Source organism: Oncorhynchus mykiss, chromosome 5 (assembly GCF_013265735.2).
Source record: "Oncorhynchus mykiss isolate Arlee chromosome 5, USDA_OmykA_1.1, whole genome shotgun sequence".
NCBI classification, from domain to species: Eukaryota; Metazoa; Chordata; class Actinopteri; order Salmoniformes; family Salmonidae; genus Oncorhynchus; species Oncorhynchus mykiss.
Window position 1 is genome coordinate 60,115,128 of NC_048569.1, and position 20,666 is coordinate 60,135,793.

A 20,666-nucleotide genomic window follows, 5' to 3' on the forward strand; every position below is an offset into this window, starting at 1 on the left:
CTCCTGACAGAGCTGGTGTAACGGAGTAAGGTTTGTAGGCCTCCTTGCTCGCACACGCTTTTTCAGTTCTGTCCACAAATGTTCTATAAGATTGAGGTCAGGGCTTTGTGATGGCCACTCCAATACATTGACTTTGTTGTCCTTAAGCCATTTTGCCACAACTCTGGAAGTATGCTTGGGGTCATTGTCCATTTGTGACCAAACTTCCTGACTGATGCCTTGAGATGTTGCTTCAATATATCCACATAATTGTCCTACCTCATGGTGCCATCTATTTTGTGAAGTGCACCAGTCCCTCCTGCAGCAAAGCACCCCCACAACATGATGCTGCCACCCCCGTGCTTCACGGTTGGGATGGTGTTCTTCGGCTTGCAAGCCTCCCCTTCATTCCTCCAAACATAACAATGCTCATTATGGCCAAACAGTTATATTTTTGATTCATCAGACCAGAGGACATTTCTCCAAAAAGTATGATCTTTGTCCCCATGTGCAGTTGCAAACTGTAGTTTGGCTTTTTATGGCGGTTTTGGAGCAGTGGCTTCTTCCTTGCTGAGCGGCCTTTCAGGTTACGTCGATATAGGACTTGTTTTACTTTGGATATACTTTTGTACCTGTTTCCTCCAGCATCTTCACAAGGTCCTTTGCTGTTGTTCTGGGATTGATTTGCACTAAAATACGTTACTCTCTAAGAGACAGAACGCTTCTCCTTCCTGAGCGATATGACGGCTGCGTGGTCCCATGGTGTTTATACTTGCGTACTATTGTTTGTACAGATGAACGTGGTACCTTCAGGTGTTTGGAAATTGATCCCAAGTATGACCCAGAATTGAAGAGGTCTACAATTTATTTTCTGAGGTCTTCGCTTATTTCTTTTGATTTTCCCATGATGTCAAGCAGAGGCACTGAGTTTGAAGGTAGGCCTTGAAATACATCCACAGGTACACTTCCAATTGAATCAAATGATGTCAATTAGCCTATCAGAAGCTTCTAAAGCCATGACATCATTTTCTGGAATTTTCCAAGCTGTTTAAAAGGCACAATCCTTACATCTATCACTCCAGTGTTAATGTTAAATTATAATTATTTGGCCTCCAACACCTATTTATCGCCTTACCTCCCTACTCTTCTACATTTGCACACACTGTACATGGATTTTTCTATTGTGTTATTGCCTGTACGTTTATGTGTAACTCTGTGTTGTTGTTTATATGTCGAACTGCTTTGCTTTATCTTGGCCAGGTTGTAAATGAGAACGTTTTTTTTTAGTCACAACAGTCATGTTAATTCCACTGACCAATGTGAGGATAAGAAACCCAAAAACAAATTAAAGACCAAAATGTCAAATGAATTTTTTTTTTTTTTAAATGAATAAACAGATAATTAGAAAATAATACATCCTTAATAAGCATTCAGGGTTTTATTCTTAAGAGGGTTAATGGTGGCATAAAGGTACTGCAACTTTGGAGTGCTGACACAAACATAAAAACTAATGTGGCACATATTTTATTACAATTTGTCTATTTTAAGTGCTCACTTTGACCTGCATGAATGTACCAATGCACCCCATCTCATAACAGCCACACAGACAATATATATTGAAGAGCTTTTTCAGCCTTGAGTCAGGCTATCACCAAGTAAATGGAACAGAGAAATTAAGAAAGCTGTTTGTCAATTCACATGAACTTCTTATAACACTGTACTGTTTTGTTGGTCACACAACTTAACACCTGAAATTGACCTATGAAACAAAATCTCAAGCATGTAAGTTAGATGGAAAAAGGGGAAGTACCTTTTTTCTTTAAAAGGAGTGTCAGTCCCACTCACTTATTTCCGTTTTTAGTGGGCAGGATAGATAGAAGGACAGAAGAGAGAGAAAATAGCAGTGGTACAGATTCAAACCCATGCTGCAGGGGTATATGTGATCTGGAGACAGCAGCTTAGAACGCTGGACCACAGGGAAGTATAGTATCAATAACTGTATTTATTATTTGCAACTGACCTACCTTTTGAGTAACTCTAGAAATATTATACATTTCACTGCTTTTGGAATACAACTGTAACCAAATAAAAGCCTAGATGCAGAATTTTCAGAGTAGTATCATTTTTGTGTTATGGCACTTAAATTCGAACCAAACTTTAAGATGGAAATTAAAACAAAAATAACAAGACAGTTGACAACAATGGTCCATGACATAGGTAATTATACATCTTGGAAATATATGGGTCGGTCCTTCCTCTGCTGCAGCTTCTATTGGGTTCGGAGCTGGTAATCTGGAGAGGAAAAAAAAGTACAATTATTAAACAATTCGCGAACTCCATTTCGCTGACAGTCATACATGAATATTGACTGATCTAGAAACATCGGTTTGGCCATAAAAGCTAAGTGAATGCTTACAGAGAAGTCCTTTCCCTACCCTTCCATCTTGACCTCAAAACACACATAATTCATTAACGTTTTAATATTACTCCAAGAGCCAATCTAAATAAAATGTGATTCGTCTTGTGGGAGTTGTCTCCACCCATTATAAAACTAACAGAAGAAAGACAATAAGTAGAGAAAACTCTTGTTAAAACCAGCAGAACCAGCTCGAGGATAAGTTTCCTTATTTTAGTTCCCTCAGACCAAAGACTGTGTGTTTGTAAGGAGATGTTAAGTTCCTCTGGTGCTATGCTTGGCAGCATGACTCGTAAATAAACATCTTAAATGCACATACATTTACAAATGGGAAGCACACAGCTGTGTGGAGTTTGGTTTCTTCGCTCAAGCCAAGTTCTGACTGCTTATCTGTTCAGGAATCTGAGTTTTGAGTAGAGGTGACATGACATCCTCAATCCCTCACACACATAAACAAGTACACAATCTGTTGTGTGTGTGTGAATGTACAGTATGTGTGTGTGTGGACTGTGCGGACTTCACTTTTGCGACGAGGGCATGCACGCAGCATGGGCCGGATTTAACAAGATCAGTACCGTCTGTTCGTGGAAACCTCTCCAAAATCACACTCTAGCCTAAAGAACACAGCCTCAATTTCTGTAATGATAACAATAATAAGAAAAAAAAACACAGTTTGTTATGGAAACAGTGTGGTGTGTGGAGCGTTAGACATGGAGTGATGAAACCGCTTGCCCCACAAGCCCAGCGTATCTGGTTTTCATTTGCCTTAAATCATATCTGCTTTAAGAGCAATTAAGTGCAAAGCCTACGGTGGAGCAGTGTTGTTGTGGTTGCTAGGGGGAACCAGAGGCACTTGGAACAATGGTGAACTGAGCCCAATAGTATTGTTACGTGACGTGGGTTTGAAACGCACTACTGACATTTGTAAATCCTTTAACGTGACGGTGGTTCGAGAAATGACGTGCCAAATTGGGTAGTTATGAAGTGTCTAACACAGACACCCACATGTGCCTGCCACACACACACACACACACGCTTGAAATATCATAACATGTTTACTTCTAGTAAAACGCAACGGTTCGCTTTCTAAATGTGGCTCTTCATATTGTTAGTTTGACAGAATGTTTTCATGTGAATAAAACTAAAAGACTTTTGACCCCTTCAAAACAACTTTAACAGACCTAATAAAACTTCTAAATCCCACTTCTCTGCAATATGACATTTCTTACAAAATATGAGACTTGAACTCTTGAATCCAGTCTACACATCAGTCTAAATTACCCCGACTCGCCTGGAGACCTATTTCTAATTGTAGCGTGCACATGCCATGGGCTAGACAATGGGTCTGGTGGCTTATTCCCCCCCCCAAGCCTTCTTGAAAATGACTGTCCTCTTAACCATCAAACACATGCTGGTTTCCTATATGGCTTTTGAGTGAGAACATTAAAGGGGTAGAATAAGGCAGCTTAAGTCTTCAGGACTACTTTGGCTGTGGTAATTGATAGGCTGTGTTTACAGACCTTCACTACACGCTCATGGGAGGTCTCTAATTTGGTCCCATGCGCCCCTCTCCCCAGAAATGCACGCGCGCACACACAGCTCTTCTTGCGGAGACGGAGCCAACGCGTGGCTTTGCTGACTCAGGCTCCTGGCCGTGGCACAGTCACACACAGGGACACGCAGATGAGGTGCCATTGGCTCTCCGTGGTCCACAACAAAGTGCTTGTCGGTGCAGGGGTAAAGCCACAGGTCCTTGGGGGTGGCATTACCCTGTCACACCGCTCCTACACTTTCCACCAGTCTTCAACGACAGCCCAGTCCGTGACCTCACCGCCACCAATATGCCAATCAGGACCTCCAGCCACATCAAGGCCCCAAGGGCGCTCTGCAAATAGGACAAGGCTTTTCATTCAGCCTGAAGAAACTGTCAGGCTGCCAAAGGCATCAAGGCCTCTAGTTGGGTTAGGGCCAGTGCTTTATTTCTGAGCTGTACGGTGTCGTGTATCGCTTCCCCATAAAAGAACACCGGTCCTCTTCAAAAGTGATATGAAACGTGGAATTTGAAGTAATTTGTCTTTCATTGTTTGATAACAGTGAGATGTCACCTAGACATAGAATGATTATTATTGACCTTCCCCTTTGAAGGTGTAAACGTTAATAGATGAGGTTAATAAAACCACACAGGGCTACCACGCTTAATATTAAGGATGCCCAATTACATTTCAGCTCTTTTGATGAAATCAATCTCATGAAGATTGAATCGTCAGTTACGGCTCGGGACATCTTTCTGCTAACGTTGCAGCTCTTTTGATCAACAAAATTACATAGGAGGGGAAAAAAAGAAACAAAATGGTGGTGCGGTGGAAGTCTGCGGTGGGCCCTGGCAAGGAATCCGTCTGGAAACTGGTGACCAGCTTGGCCACCAGAACCCAGAGCTCATCAGGATGATGCAAGCAGTCAATTCAGGTGGCGTGGGCTAGTCAGTTGGGGCGTTGGGGGTGAACGTGGAAGTAAAACTTGGCAGTGGCCTGAGCACATGAGGTAGCGTACATGAGATATCTTGTCTTCACGCCTAGTTTGTAATTGCACCGGTGTGATCCGTGTTGTTTAATTGCCCTGACAGCTTCCATAACATGTCAACTTAAATCTGTTTAATTACAGGGTTGATGAGTGATAATAAAGTTGGATTTTTTTTTTAAATTAAAGTTTAGGGGCATTAACTCAAATAAACAAAAAGGCGTAGTATTTGTTTAACCCTAAGCGGAACACACACATGAACATAACAAATACAGATGTATGGAAATGAGGATCTACACCTTCCCTCTTGGCGAGATACAACAGTGCAGTATGATGGCAGCGTTCTTACATTTTTTAGATCTGTGTCAACTAATGAACTCAGTCTATATACAGTACATCTACTGTAAGTGTTCGGCGATCCACCCACGTTAAGGTCTAACCTCCCCAGTATGATATCTATCACCCATACTCAAGACAAGTAATTCAACAGACCCACAGGTCCCTGTTTAATTAGATCCTATCAGAAACATTGTGAGAGGGGCGATGGAAAAAGTATGCTTTCAGTTTCAGCAGCCCTGAATTCCCCTACTCACATGTGCATTCCTAAACCATTCCTTGGCTAAATACACTGGCAATAACCCCGAGACAAAAGGTAAGATAAACATTTAAGAGCAAGGGCGTGCTCATGGAGTCCCTGTGGGCTGCCTACATTCGTCATCCGCTAACCCCAAACGGGATAGGTCACCATCGTTTGGCAAAAGCCTCTCCACCGGCCCGCCCTCCCCTCTAGCTACACTAGCAGGTTCTCTCAGTACTCTGGGACCTCAGCGCTCTCCCCCCTCCTGGTTTTCTTCCCTTTTTTCACTCTTTTTCAAAAGATAGTATCAATGTCAGCGTTGCAGCATCATTCATAACCGCTTCAGCATGTGTTGGCTTTCGCTCTCCTCGCAGACAATGGAGGTGGAACTCATCTATGTCAGAGGGGATTGAGACAAAATGGAGCCGTAGAATTGCTGGGACTCATATTGTCAAATATCATGATACCGTCGGGTGAGACTGGATCACTGGAGATATTGTTTCTTGTCCGTTGAATCTACTTTTATTGTAGTGAAAATATTGACATGAATTCCATCAGGATCAGCGATTCCGATTTGAGCTAAGCTAGACTTCTACTGTATCTTCAAGCCACACAGGCAGACAACAACAAAACCAGGACCTGGAGTCTGGCCTTGCACACCAAAGACTGCTCGGAACAAAAGATTCAACCCCCCGATTGACAAAGTATCAAAACAAACTGTCGGCGAATGCCTTCCTCTGGTTGATATCGGAGGTAATGAATATGTTGGTTGGCTCTGCGTGGGCCGGTGTATAAGTAAGACAGCCATTTGTTGGGGTGTAGTACAGTACGACAGCTGGCCAGCGGCCACCAAGAACAACACTATTTCCTGGATGCTCCCTTCCTGCCAATTAGAGTCGGGAGGGGAGGTGCCCCCGTCTCAGACCACCTGCACAGATAACCTGATCAGGGAGAGAGGCCTGGAGGGAGACGGACTGCAGACTGTACTGTAGAGCCTTACAACATGGCACACAGCAGAGGGGAGATCATAGAACCACACAGCACTGCATGAAGCAGGGGAAAATCCAGTGAAGGAAGTTACAGACCACTTGGTAGCAGTGTCCCCTAGACTTATTCCTAGGCAGGGCAAAACGGTCCCTGAAGCAACATTCAGTGCTGCAATTACTAAAACTATTGAAACCAGTAAAAGCCCAAACATTTATGTGAGGGGCAACAGAGCAACGTGGGGGGCCCACCCAGAAGCAGACGAGCAGAGACACGTGGCAGTTCAGACATGCATAGTTCAACACATCGGATTGATGGCAGATGACAGTGCATTTCATATGCAGATGTTTGGTGGCTGGGACAACGAGAGATCATTATTACAGTGTGGTGGGTTGAGGATCAGTCTTCATTGGGAGGTTTGGTTTTGAAGGGTGTGAATGTCTAGTTTTAGCCTTACCTCCGTTCTGTGTGATGTATCGAACCCATGGCAGAGCCTGGTAGCCACTCTTTTCAATGATCTTCAGGTAGCGCACCTAAAAACAAGAGTGAGCAAACATCACAAAACCTGTCCACCGTCACACCTAGCACAAACAGTGACTAAAGGGAGGAAGCAGTCAAATTCTATAGAATACAAACACTGAGTGGACAAAACATTAGGAACACCTGCTCTTTCCATGACAGACTGACCAGGTGAAAGTTATGATCCCTTATTGATGTCACTTGTTAAATCCACTTCAAATCGGTGTGATTGAAGGTAAGGAGACGGGTTAAAGAAGGATGCTTACGCCTTGAGACATGGATTGTGTGTGTGTGTGTGTGTGTGTATGTATGTATGTATGTATGTATGTGCCATTCAGAGGGTGAATGGGCAAAATAAAATATCTAAGTGTCTTTGAACGGAGTACGGTAGGTGTATAAGTAGGTGTCAGTCGCACCGGCTTGTGTCAAGAACTGCAGCGCTGCTGGGTTTTTCACTCTCAACAGTTTCCCGTGTGTATCAAGGATGGTCCACCACCCAAAGGACATCCAGACCACTTGACACAACTGTGGGAAGCATTGGAGTCAACATGGGCCAGCATGCCTGTGGAACACTTTCAACACCTTGCAGTCCATACCCTGACAAATTGAGGCTGCTCTGAAGGTAAAAGGGGGTGCAGCTCAATATTAGGAAGGTGTTCCTAATGTTTTGACATGCATTTCATGTCATTCTGAGCCTGTTTGGAAAACCGGTCAAGTAAAGTACATTGAATATAACAAAATAGGCTTAACTATACATGATACTGTGTTGTTTTTACAAGGAAGATTATTTTTATATTCACTTAAAATACTAACTTTAACAATGCCAAGTTCCACCCATAAGGTCATACATGCCCTGCAAACAAAGCCAATGTCTGTAGATGATGGGAACTTCTCTCACATTCAAGAGAGAAACGAGCTGGTGGTTAAGAAACTTTTAGATATTAATACAAAATTAGGGAACTGGCACTTCCCAATCCTATGTGAAATGTCATAAATTCTTCACTTGCCCTTCTTGTGAAACTACAACCTATTGAACAAGACCCACCAAGGGCACACATATTGCATAATATTACATAACTGAATTTACCAAATTGAGCCATGTCACATGAGAACACTTTGATAGTAAGCAGAACGCATGACAGGGAGTTAACTACTATTGTCATTAAAATCTCATTATTTATACTGAGGCCTATAAAACAAACAGCATAAATTAACATGCTTATCTCTGTGGTGAGCTTATCAGTGGATTGAGCTGCATATTACCCCATCGTAAAACAGTTCACTATTGTTTCATGGCTGGGCTTTCGTTGAAATGAGGAGAACCTTAAGGCATTCAGAGATCCTAACAGAACAAGAGAGTGGGGGATTAAGCCTTAAATCTTCTCCAGGATAAAACACTTGCAATAACCGCCCAGAGAATTACACCGACAGACAGACGTGACCATGTGTAAATGGCCACAGCACACCGCACCGCAGCCCAGCTCTCTTCACATAAATACTGAGCTTTTTATCAACACCATACGGGAAAGGTGATAGTTTTTGCTTTAGGGAGTGAAACACTTTTACAACAAGGGTACCATGAATCATAACTGGGCCGTAATGAAGAAACCCATGCTTCAACAGGACACCGGCCCTAACAGGCTCCTCAACAAACACCTCTGGGTGTGGGCCGTCTGTCTGGGGGTCCTGATGAAGATGCAACAGGCATGCAGTCGGCCACCCAAAACAGATCCTTCATCTTCCTCTCAGAAAAGGTGTGAACACTGCCGGTACCAGGACACAACCGGCCTCCAAGACACACAAGGTGGTTCTTCTCATAACAGGAAACAAACAGCTTGACAGAGAGGGTTGTTGTGTTCCTCGACAACAACAAAAAAAGGCTACAATCCCGCATGCTGGTGCAAAGGCAACCGAGTTGGATACAAACACATAATTTACTCCACAGAGGTAAATCGGTCTGCTGACCTGATCCATATCAGACTAGCGCTGTATTATGACTGTGCGCTGTACAAATCGCCTCCCATTTAGGCGGACAACGCCTATTTTTCAAGTGTGATTTAAAATCTAAAAAGGGTGTTCGAGGCGGATCCTACACGGCCAATACACAATGCAGAATGAATATGTCTATATGCATATAGGAGGAGGACTGTCTGAACGGTCTCAGAGCTGTTTGTGTGTGTGTGTGTGTGCAGTCTAGACATTGTGAGAACAGGAGAATCTCAGTGCTGGCAGGTCAAGGCTAACACTAGTTAGGTCTAGTGGCTGTCATTGGCAGAACAGGGGTGCTAGCAGGTCAATGCAAGCCAACAAGGACCATCAGAACAGCCTGGCGGTTATGTTGACATTCCCTAGCAACCCTCAACTATGCAATCTTCTCATATATAATCACTAAAGATGATAAATTATGTTTTTGTCCAACACATCCATTACATCTGGCCTACATTTATACATCCATACTTTTATCAGCCAGAATCATGCTGACCCTCCTAAGTCTCCTATCCTTGCCTAAAAGTGATATGCTAACTGAGCCAATTCAATATTTCATCGTTTCTATGGTTTTGCCAACAAGACCAAGTCATAGTGAGAAATAGCCTTGATCAAAAGAGATGCAGGAATAGTAGCCACGGGGTGAAACAAGGACAGAGGATTTTTCTCGTCCCGAAGTCTCCAACATTAGTTGACCTGTCTACAACTCTACACAGCCGGGGGTGAAATTGGTAGCTTCTTATTCCTACACTACCAGTTAGTCACAGACCGTAACAAGGTTGGCCGACGTGATGCTGTAATGAACGCAGCTAAATCGAGGTGTAGCCTACTGCTCTGTGTCCAAGTAGTCTGGTGCCTTACCAATTTAGATGTTTGTTGTTCTAAACTACTGTAAGGCCAAAGCAGGCACAAACATTCGCACACATTCGTTCCAAAGTTTGGGGCACAGCCGGACCAAGCTAAGAATGCTATATTTTAAGGACACTCTCTTGAAATAGAGCAGATTTATCTTGGGGATGAATGTGTCCTCAGTGTTGAGGATTTCTCTTGAGACGTTAGAGAATGTGAATACCAGACAGTAGTTGTGTAGAACAAGAGGTTTCTCCAGGCAGTCTGGTAGACAATTTACCTTTTCAACAGCCATTTGATTTGATCAGCATGAGGTCAGAGCTTCAATGAACGTTCAAGCGGAACTAGGCAATGAATCCGTCAACCAAGGTCCAACAAACAACTTGTTTGTGAAGTTCTCTTTTGAAATAACTAGGCCCACGGGACAGTTCTACTAACTACTGATAGACGTCTGATAATTTCTGTTTATAACAGGAAGAACAGTTTATTTACATTAAAGGAAGATCAAATGATCATGTGCTTACAAAAATTACAGCAGAGGCACTACCATCAAATCGCATGTGAAATTGATACCACACCGGAAACTTCTGTGATGATGCCTGTGCCAAATACAGTTATCATCTTCATACACAGTACCAGTTAAAAAAAATAATAATTCAGTACATAATACAGACTATGATATATTTACTGTAAATAATGTAGTACATCAGTATTTTGCAGTTGGCCAAGCGTTCTGTTCTGGTGGTTGACTAGGCCTATATGGAGTACATCCCTCTGAGGGGCTGGCGGGCCACGCCACTGTGTCTGAGGGGAGGGGGAACCTGGCTGTAATTATCCCCTGGAGGGGGACAGATGAGCCCTGATGTGGCTTCCCCCCCTACCATCAGCAGGCTATAAAGAAACCAAGCAGCCTATGCCTCTGGAGCAGCCCAAACCGCTCTGGTGGTAAACTTCCCTTTTCTACCTCAGATGGGATATGGCTGGGGGGCTTAATGCACATCTGCCTGTAGGCCTGGCTGGTTGGCGGTGGGGTAAAACACCACTTTGATATACCACGCTGTCTAATCAAGGAGTTGATGATGTGGTGTCCCCCCCCCCCCCCCTTGGTGCTGTGTGTCGTGTGCGAGAGACTGGGTAGCGTGGAGAGCGTGAGTGTGCAAACACATGGTCACACATGCAGCCAGGCATATGCAGAGGCACGCACCCACAGACACACACACACACTGAGCAGTAAATGGCGTACTCCCTGTAATAAGCCCAGGCTGCATTAATGTTCCCTCAATGCTAGCAGAGATCCTCGGTGGCGTGCGGTGGGCTCCGTTGGAGTGGCCACAGGGGCTCTGCACAGTTCAAGAGGCCCTGGAACACCAGCGTAGCGACCTTGGGGTCAGCCAGGGCCACAAAATAGCTCCCCATCAAAACCCCTAAATAGTAGCTTCTAGTAGCTAAAAGTAGCATCTCTGATGAAGGCTCCATTGATCTCTGGTTGAGTGAGTTATTTTGAGGGGCTTCGGTTTACAAGCAACACTACATAGTGGCGCTGACAAGCTGTCGCAACGTCCCTCTTATTTGGGGGGAACCCTGGCATTTTCACCATATCTTGGTTTTAAACGCTTTAAATGGGCACTTTGTGGACTCCAGAAAGAATAGCTACTCCTTCTGCAAAACGAGTAAACAAAAAAAATCAGATTTTTGCAGTATTTCCCAGGATTCTTGGGATGAATATGAATGATCTTTTGGAAAAGCTTAATATGAATGATCTTTTGGAAAAGCTCAAGGTGCCCCCACTAGGGTTAAATAAGTGTGGCTGTTACGAGTGCATCTTGTAGTGATGATGAAACCTTTCGGAGAACATTCTCTGGTAGAACACTACAACAGGAAGACACTGAATGTCTCTCAGTCGCGCCATTGGATTACGAAATCCCTAATTTTCCATTATTGCCAAAACGTCCTCATTTCCAGAGAATTTCAAGCCAAGTGTAATTTAATCCTCTGCCTTTCAATTCTGTGTGGGACGCCACTGCAGAATATTGATATGGGAGGAACACCAAAAACGGAGAAAAGCTCTAATTTAGCAGAGTATGTTTGGCTCTAACATTTGGGTAAAGAAATATAAATCGGGCAGATTGTCTATTTTATTAAAACAGTTTGATAGGGAATTTGCATAGAGGGTAAATTGAGATAGAGACCAGGTAACATATCCTGTGGCTCTACTGGCAAGACAAGAGGCCTTGTGAACACATGTCATACGCTCGTACAAAAAGAAAGGAAACCAGCCCAACGCACACATAAACCTGCTATGGAAGGTGAGGTAACCACCAGACACCAATGCGGCTTTCCAGCAATGTGACCTGATGTCACCACTGTGAGCTAGCATGGCACATTTACAATACGACACAAAGGAGGTGTAGATAACAGGCTTGAGTTTCTCCTGCTTTACTGACTCTTAACTCAACTTTAATAACCAGTTCCCTGCATCCCCAGAGTTCCTTAATTTGTGTTTAGCCAAATGCATGGCAGTTTAGAGGAGATGTCCCTAGGCAAACTTGAAAATCTAAGCTAGATTGTTACTAATGCTGAACATTTTCTGCGGGTACAGCTCAAAAACACAGCGCTGCAGCACAATGGTATTGGGATTAAGCTTTTCCAAAAGATCATTCATATTCATCCCAAGAATCCTGGGAAATACTGCAAAAATCTGATTTTTTTTGTTTACTCGTTTTGCAGAAGGAGTAGCTATTCTTTCTGGAGTCCACAAAGTGCCCATTTAAAGCGTTTAAAACCAAGATATGGTGAAAATGCCAGGGTTCCCCCCAAATAAGAGGGACGTTGCGACAGCTTGTCAGCGCCACTATGTAAAGATTTCAGAGCAAATGAAACTGATATTTAGTAATGATTGAGTAACTACCTTTGATCGCCAATGACATTGCTGTGAATTGCAAAACAGGCCATTATCATGTTCCTCAAATTCAGTGCGTTTCAGCAGTGGGTCATCTCAACAAAGACTGCACTCAGGACGCACCGAGAGCATAGAGTTGTCGAATCATACAAACAAAAGTCAAATGAACAAAGTTGCTAAGCTTGCTAGATAACATCCAACGAATGACAGAATCTCTCCTACATTTGGCAAAATGGGAGTTCATGATTATACAGATAGCAGATCAGCTCATGAATAACAGGGAGATGAAGAGAGGAAATGTTTTAAAAAGATACCTTAACAGGGACAAACTCTGTTCAAAAAATAAATAATAATAACATCCATATATAGTCTCACACCGTTTGTTGATCACACATTCTCTACCGAAGCTCTCAGATGGGCAGAAAGTAGGAGAAAAGCGGAGGAAATGTTATAGATGTATTTTGACATGCATAGGCAAAAAAAGGGCTTCGATAATGCAACCTATGGATCATAGAATAAAGTTAGGGTTTTTCGCATGAGACAGGAGTAAGGATTTGGGGTTTCAGTGCAATTGAAGAAAAGCCTAGGCTCTATAACAGGAGAGGATTTCCCCTCGGGCCTCTGATTTTTTAAAAGACTGACAGATGTAGTGTATTGCGCATAGGGGCCTATCAAATGTGTGACTGTCGGAAGTCACAACGAAAGCTCAAAGAGGCACACATTTTTTCCTAGGCTGTACTGTAGGGGTTTCCTGTAGGGTTTACTAACTGCATTCGGGTCGCGTGTGCAGTCCGGCAGTGTCAATTAAGCGTGTGCTTTGAATTTATGGTTACTTTGTGTGAAGTAAATATCCTAGACTCAAGGCTTCCGTGCAACAACCTGTTTGGATAATGTGCTATTTTATTTTTTGCTAATCTGCTGCTATACATGTCATGTATTTTGTGGAATTGCAACAATGCCACTAAGGAAAAAATGTATTTCCCGGGTCTTGTCATTTTATTTTTTTGGGGGGGGGTATTGTGAAGAGTGTTCCCGGGACAGTCCCAGGATCCCGTTTAACCCCTACAATGGTGTAATGTGTTGACTTCATAGCTTTTGTATTCCTGTATGGAGACTCAAACGGTTTGTTTTAGTGCTGATGTGAGGGTGTGCGTCTCCATAATAAGTTGGCCATGCTCGTTTTTCACCAGGAAACAAAGACCCGAGGCGAGCAAACCCCGCACTGAGCCAACGAAAAGGCTTTCCTTTGATTCTCTGGGCTCTGATGTCATTTCCCTGGTGTCAGATCTGGAAGCAGAGGGCTGAGAGGGAGAACCTGACACTGATCCAGAACACTGCCCGACTTAAATAAGGACCTGAACACTAGTACTCTGCCCCTAATTGTTCTTATCTTAACCAGCCTATCTACTACCTATTGAGCATTCGGTCTGAGTATTATGGGTAGAAACATTTCAATAAAACAGAGCAAAACAAAGTTTGTCTTAAAAGCAGTGAGTTTTTTGGTGCTCCCGAGTGGTGCAGCGGTCTAAGGCACTGCATCTCAGTGCTAGAGGCGTCACTACAGACCCTGGTCCGATCCCGGGCTGTATCACAACCGGCCGTGATGGGGAGTCCCATAGGGCGGCGCAGAATTGGCCCAGCGTTGTCTGGGTTAGCCCTCTTTGTAAATAAAAATGTGTTCTTTACTGACTTGCCGAGTTAAATTAAATACAAAGTGTGTGGAGCAGTTTATTTATTGGCAGTTGCCAGATGCTGGTTATACAGAACCTGTGCAGAACTATTTGACTGTGTGTACATCCTTCTGAGTGTAGCTTGTCAACGACACCTTAACTCTGTAGTGTAGATATGTTACAGAGAGACCCGCCAGACCAACGCTACAGTGATGTTGTTGTCCCTGTGTTGACTGACAGTCTGTTGTACGGTCTGTATTAAAAACGACAGTAGTTCTACCTACAACAGAACCATGCACACACGACACCAGTCTTTGAAGCAGCAAACCAAGCACACCTCAGGTTCTCAGCAGGAGCAGCCAGACCTCATCTGTGTTACAACAGCGCCATCCTGTGTTAGAATGATTCCCAGTCACAGCAACAAGAGACCCCTGGAGGATAGAAGAGGTACTGCAGTGAGGATGCTCACCTGGATGCCAGAGGTAGTGAAGTAGGGGATCTCAAACTTCACACTGATGGGGGGCTTCCCCTCCTTGTCCTCTGCTTCCACACTTGGCAGACCGAAGTGGGCTCTCATCAGATACTCTTTTCCCCCCTGGGACAAGACAAAACAGAGCAAGAGTTAGGATAATGTGGACTTTGTTTTACATAAATGTATCCAGGTCAGTTAAGTGACACATGAGGTCTTTGTGGTTATGATGTTCAGACACTCAAAATAACCGCATTTTGAGAACTATGTTCTACGCTAGCATGCAGTCCAGTGTGTTGTTGTGCTCACCGGGAATGACTTGATGGACCAGACAACCTCACTGTTCTCTGGGATCCACTTGACACTGCCCACCGTGGTCTTGAACTTGGGCGAGTCAGCGTCTGTGGGAACTGGAATGTGGATCTCCACGTTGTTGGCAGTGGAGCGCCTCTTGAACTGACTCTTGGCCTTAGACACAAAAAGAGAGGCTAATACATGGCATTTCTGAAGATCATGCTATTTGCATTTATGATAGCCTTGTGGTCAACTATTGATTTGATACTAGAGCATACTGTTAGCTGCTGGGTAACGTTACAGGGCTGGTATTTACCTTGATCATGTACTCGATCCTGCTGTGGGAGTGTTTCTCTATCACCGACTCTATCCAGATCAGGGGCTTCACCTGGGGACAGCACATTTCATAGGCTTAAAAAACAACAACTCATCAATACAACAAAAGGGTCATTTCTGCATTGACACGTCTTTCTTGCACACGCAAAATGGCATGCCATTATCTCATATGCATAAATAAAATAGCAATTCCTTAAAGCTGAAATCTGCATAAGGTGAAAGAGGTCACTGTCTGCCCCAGCGCATTTGTTATCGGTTTTGTTTAGTTGATGAAACGGAGAGTAAAAAAAATTGCAATAAATACTCTGCTATTCTATTGCTCGTGCAATGATGTGCAATTCCCGAGGGGGAAAAAAACAGTGTTAGTTGTTTGAAGTAACTTCTTTATTGCTTTAATATTGCAAAACGGACGTGGCAGTTTCACCAAGTACCGATTCCAGCTTTAACTTGTACACTTCTAATTGGAGGCCCATCCCATAAAGGGGGCGGTTCCCTGGACAGAGATTAAACCTAGTCTTGGACTAAGAAGCCCTTTTGATGGAGAAGCTTCATGGACAATGTTTATTTTCTTTGTCGAAGACTTCATATCTTTGTAAAAACAAGACCCATTATGACAAGCCCATCTAATGAAACTGGCCTCCACCTCTCTCTCATACAGTACCCACGTGTGTGTTGAGGCGGTAGGACATGAGCTCAAACTCTCCATCGGGGGGAATGAAGGAGATGGTACGGTCATTCTCAAAGCGAGACAGACGCACACACTGGTGGAACTTCGTGTCCTCCAGCTCCACTGATTTACTCTTCCCTCCTGTGGTGAGCACAGCGACAGAGAGAGTCAGGGCATGAGAGGATTGTACCTGATACAAGTACAGTTTTCTGCAAAAAAAAATACAAGCTCTGTTAAGAATTTAAATAGATTAGAGGTAAGAGCTGAATCCTAACTTGAAATATGTGCGCACAGCACACAACTCCAACTTCCTTGCAAATCATACAATGATGCCGATGGGAAATTCTAAGCAAAAGGCTAAGTCGCGCGTTAGTGTCTAAAATTTGGGATGAGAACACAGACAGAAACAGCTTTGAAATCTGACATGCATTTGTATTTTAACTGAACTGTAACAAATCCAGTGACACACAGTGCAGAGGAACTCACGGCCAGTGTTCTCAAACAGAACTTTATCATTGAGGCCCAGACGCAGCTCAGGCATCCCTGACAAGAACACACGCATCTTGATGGAGCCCACGATCTCACTGCGCAGCACGTTACCGTTCGCACTGACCTGCACAGAGGAGAGAAAGGGGGAAAAGTGTCAAACCGTTTACAACAATTTCAGAAATGCGTCTACGTTCAAAATGGTTGATAGTACTTCAATAAAACACTGAATAATTTTGTCATAGAGAAATAATAAACATTGCAAGCCAAGAATGTATTAGAGGGAGGCGAGTGTTAGACTTAGAACACGACGTGACAAGGCGCCGCACCAGAAGATTAACAGACTCGATGACATCCAGGAAGACTTCATTCTTCCTGTACTTGATGCCCTCTGACCTCCAGGACACAGCGTTGGTGACAGTGGCAGGAGGGCGCGGGCCCCCTGTGTCCAGCTTGTGCCCCTCTTGGGTGATGTACCTACAAACAAACAGAGACAGACCTGGTGAGAGGACAGGACAACAATGACAGGAACTGTCTGTCTGCAGACATACTGGGTGTTTAGGTGAAATGGAAGATAAGCTGGACACAGTATTGTAGGTCACTACTACATTATTAAATCATGTTTAACTTGGAGGAATTTTAAACTGTTTAATGGAAGCTAAACATAGGTTTGTACAGAGAGAGTTTTGTAGACAGAATAAGGGCTAGGTAGGATACTCACTCTTGAAGGATCTTGCTGTCAGTAGTCTGAGGATAGCCAAAGTCCATCAGCTCATCCATCAACTCATAGATGATGACAAAGTTATCTCTGATACTCTCCTCTTCCAACTCTTTAAAATACTCGGAGAAAACCTGCAGAGACAATAGGCTGAGTCTAGATACAACACTTTTTTTTTTACCAGTTAACCACCAGTAATACTTATGGGTTATTGGAAAATAAGACTACTGCACACCACACACCATTATAGAAATACTAATTGTAACTCACCTGGATAATTTTGTAGAGGAAAGAGAAGACCAAGGAGACACAGGCATTTTTCTTAGACGTTGCTACAACTGATGGAACATGTGTTAAGGTGAAAAGTTGATGTGGGGCTTTCAACATAAGTCGACTTGTATCTACCTTAAAAAAGGTGGCCAGTTTGAGAACAACTACAAGTGGAATTTGCAAGAAGTGAACCATTGAACTCTCAGCAAGAGAAGTAGTACTTTGACCTGAGCAGTCAAACCAACCATCACTCTCCCTTTTACCCAGAGCAAAATATGGAGGCGTTTCCCATTTCTATTGGGAACCATATATTGGAAAGGAAAAGGAATACTGAGGCAGTAGTCATTCTAATCCCGCGTGAGAGGTTGAGTAAGTGGCAGTAAGGATACGGTACAGATTGTTGTGTTTGATCCACATGAAGCGGACCCCTCCGTGGGCCAGGATAGGGGATAAATTGCCCTCCTCCTCTCTGTCCATGAGGATGGGCATAAAGTGCTCAATCTCTGACATGTCCACATCTCCTCTGTAGTTACGACAAACCAGAACCTGGAGCGGTGAAACAAAATCAACAGGAACTTACTTCTCTAGCTGTCTCTCCATCCTACATGGTATGTGCCTCATGATGACATCCTGAACTGGCATCCTGTTTTCATATCTTCAAGTGTCTTTGATATGGAACACAAACATCTACATGGGTCTAAGGGGACTTTGCATTTGAGGCTTCACATAAAGGGTGTTCTCATTCTCAAACAGGCCTTAGGATGGGGGCAAATGTTGGTGATCATGATGACGTCCATGGATGGTCAGGCTTGTGATACTGTTCATAAGGCCACCACAACCATTATCATAATCATGCAGAATTTGGCCACAATACATTACGTGATTCATTGAACCCAATCTGATCCTAATACCAGTCTAGCTGGGTGGGGTAGATGCTAGCTAAGTAACTAGCTACAATGCATATTATTAATGTCCCGTATCAACATCAAAAGCTAGCCATCTCAAATTCACTATTGTATATTTGTCTTAGAATGCAAAGTAGCTAGCTACATATTGTAACTTGGCCATCAAATTATGTGATGCATTAGTAAACATTTTAATGTGAACCATGTTAGATTAAGCTAGCTAACGTTAGCTCTTTAGCTAGCTGAGCTCATCACTTTTCTCTTACCTTGCCTTTAAGATCTAACACATACACCGCACTTGCTGACATTTTGCAAGTCCTAACTTACGAGTTGGTACCGGTGAAAAATATTTAGAATATCTAAAACATGCGGCGGTATGGTAGCATCCACCTAGGAGTGCTAGGTGTTACCGGCTAACATCAGAGAGGAAGAAGCGAAGCGAGAGGGTTTACTCCGCCCAAATTTTGTCCACGAAAACAAGACCGCGAAAGTGAGGAACTTTGAATATGAGTGTCGAATTTGGTCATCAAAATAATATAATTGCGAATTTGCTACGTGAGGCTTATTTGATCAAATATACGTTTCGAGATCGATTGTTACGAATAAACTAACGCACGTGGTATTTAAACAACAACAAAACTACTTTATATCAGAGTTCTGCCTGTTGTTGGCATGCGTATCTGACCTTATTAGCTAGAATGGTCCAACCTTTTCGCCTCCTCCCGCCTGCCTTCAACCTTTGAAGACATGTATTTCCATTGTTGGAGCGATTACTCGACTATCTTGTCAATATAATAGAAAACCTTTGCTAATATTTACAATTATATTGCTCTACTTCCGGGAAGCTGTCTGTCTATTCTCAACACAAATATTGCCTTCATACATAATTTGATACATATTTTTTTTAGATTACAAGTTATGCTAATTGTAATTAATATATTGAGTGACCACACTGTACGCATGTGGTGTTATAAGAGACCACAGCTCAGCCCTCTACTTTACAATAGAAGGCTCTGTAATTGGGCCTGGAAAATGCCACCTGTCGTTTCCCGTTTCAATCTTGACAGCAATGAACTGTCACAACCAATACCAATGTAAAAAATGTAAGGTGAATAAATTAGTGAAATTCCAGACAAGGAAAAGTAACTCAGTTTAATTAAATACACATCACAGCATGTCTAATCTGGTATAATTCTATGTATGGAACCAAAATATAGTCACACCAATTACCACATTATAAAATGACTAATGTAGAACAAATGACACAGAATGGGCAAAAAAAAAAGTTTTTCTAAAGCATATTCTAAAATGAAAATGGTCCAGGATTCCTCTTCATTTGGTCCAGCTGACTTTAGGAATATCATAATGTTCTGTCAGGGTGTCCAGGTGATGGTTGAAATCCTGCAATACAACAAAAATACCTTTGTTTATTGTAAATTCCAGGGGTTTGTAGAACTCAAATCTCCAAGTGTATTTTCTGAATTACAGTAAATTCATGCAGATGTTTTCAAATAATATGGTCTTACCTCAACTCTCCGCTTGTGAGTTTTTTCTGCTTTGTTCAAAATTCTCTCCATTTGCTGAAAGCAACATAAAAAAATTGGGTGTGAATATTGGTATTTGAAACAGGAAGTAGGTAATTTTATCCCATGACTAACATTGTCTCTATTTCAGTGCCAGAACATCAGTAGGACAATACATTTAGGACAATGATTATTACCCTCTTCTCTTGCATCTTGACAAAAGCCATTTGAGCTGGTGTTCTTTTGTCAATGTATCCACTCTTGGTTTCCTCCTCTTCATTTTTATTTGTATTAATTTGCTGCTCCAAACGATGCTTCTTCTCCTTGTTCTTCTTCTTCTTCCTAAAATAGTAAAATAATGCCAACAGATGAAGGGTTGTTAGTGAGGAGTTAGCTAGCCTACACCAGCTAGAGCTTTGAGGGAAATACTAGATATGTTTGTTTACTTTTATTTATTTAATTTAACTAGGCAAGTCAGTTGAAAAAAAAAATCTTATTTACAATGATGGCCTACCAAAAGGCCTCCTGCGGGGACTGGGGTTGGGATTAAAAATATATAAATATAGGACACATCACGACAAGAGAGAAAACACAACACTACA

General features: G+C 42.9%; 2 protein-coding genes across 2 annotated transcripts in view; one reads left to right on the forward strand and one right to left on the reverse strand.

Annotated features, from left to right (window-relative positions):
• Positions 1 to 1,402: 1,402 nt before the first annotated feature.
• Positions 1,403 to 19,145, reverse strand: LOC110524206 (AP-1 complex subunit mu-1). Its single transcript, XM_021603647.2, has 12 exons — positions 18,808 to 19,145; positions 18,026 to 18,182; positions 17,637 to 17,704; positions 17,370 to 17,500; positions 16,978 to 17,125; positions 16,649 to 16,775; positions 16,161 to 16,303; positions 15,476 to 15,547; positions 15,175 to 15,333; positions 14,866 to 14,991; positions 6,931 to 7,006; positions 1,403 to 2,271 (listed from the first exon to the last, which is right to left on the reverse strand). Exons 1-12 carry the CDS (start codon positions 18,847 to 18,849, stop codon positions 2,249 to 2,251), a joined length of 1,272 nt encoding a protein of 423 aa, XP_021459322.1. The 5' UTR covers positions 18,850 to 19,145; the 3' UTR covers positions 1,403 to 2,248.
• malt2 (MALT paracaspase 2) overlaps positions 18,109 to 20,666 on the forward strand; it is a 28,699-nt gene continuing 26,141 nt past the window's right edge. Inside the window, exon 1 of the mRNA XM_036977994.1 lies at positions 18,109 to 18,244. The gene's annotated coding sequence lies outside the window, so the exon portion shown is untranslated. The remainder of the gene's footprint in view (positions 18,245 to 20,666) is intronic.

Excerpts from the sequence above, each read along its gene's own strand:
- LOC110524206 (XM_021603647.2), bottom strand. The coding sequence starts at position 18,849 with ATGTCAGCAAGTGCGGTGTATGTGTTAGATCTTAAAGGCAAG. Across the intron at positions 16,776-16,977 it reads TCGAGTCTGTTAATCTTCTG|GTCAGTGCGAACGGTAACGT; the intron begins GTGCGGCGCCTT and ends TCCTCTGTGCAG. Across the intron at positions 2,272-6,930 it reads ATACATCACACAGAACGGAG|ATTACCAGCTCCGAACCCAA; the intron begins GTAAGGCTAAAA and ends TTTCCTCTCCAG.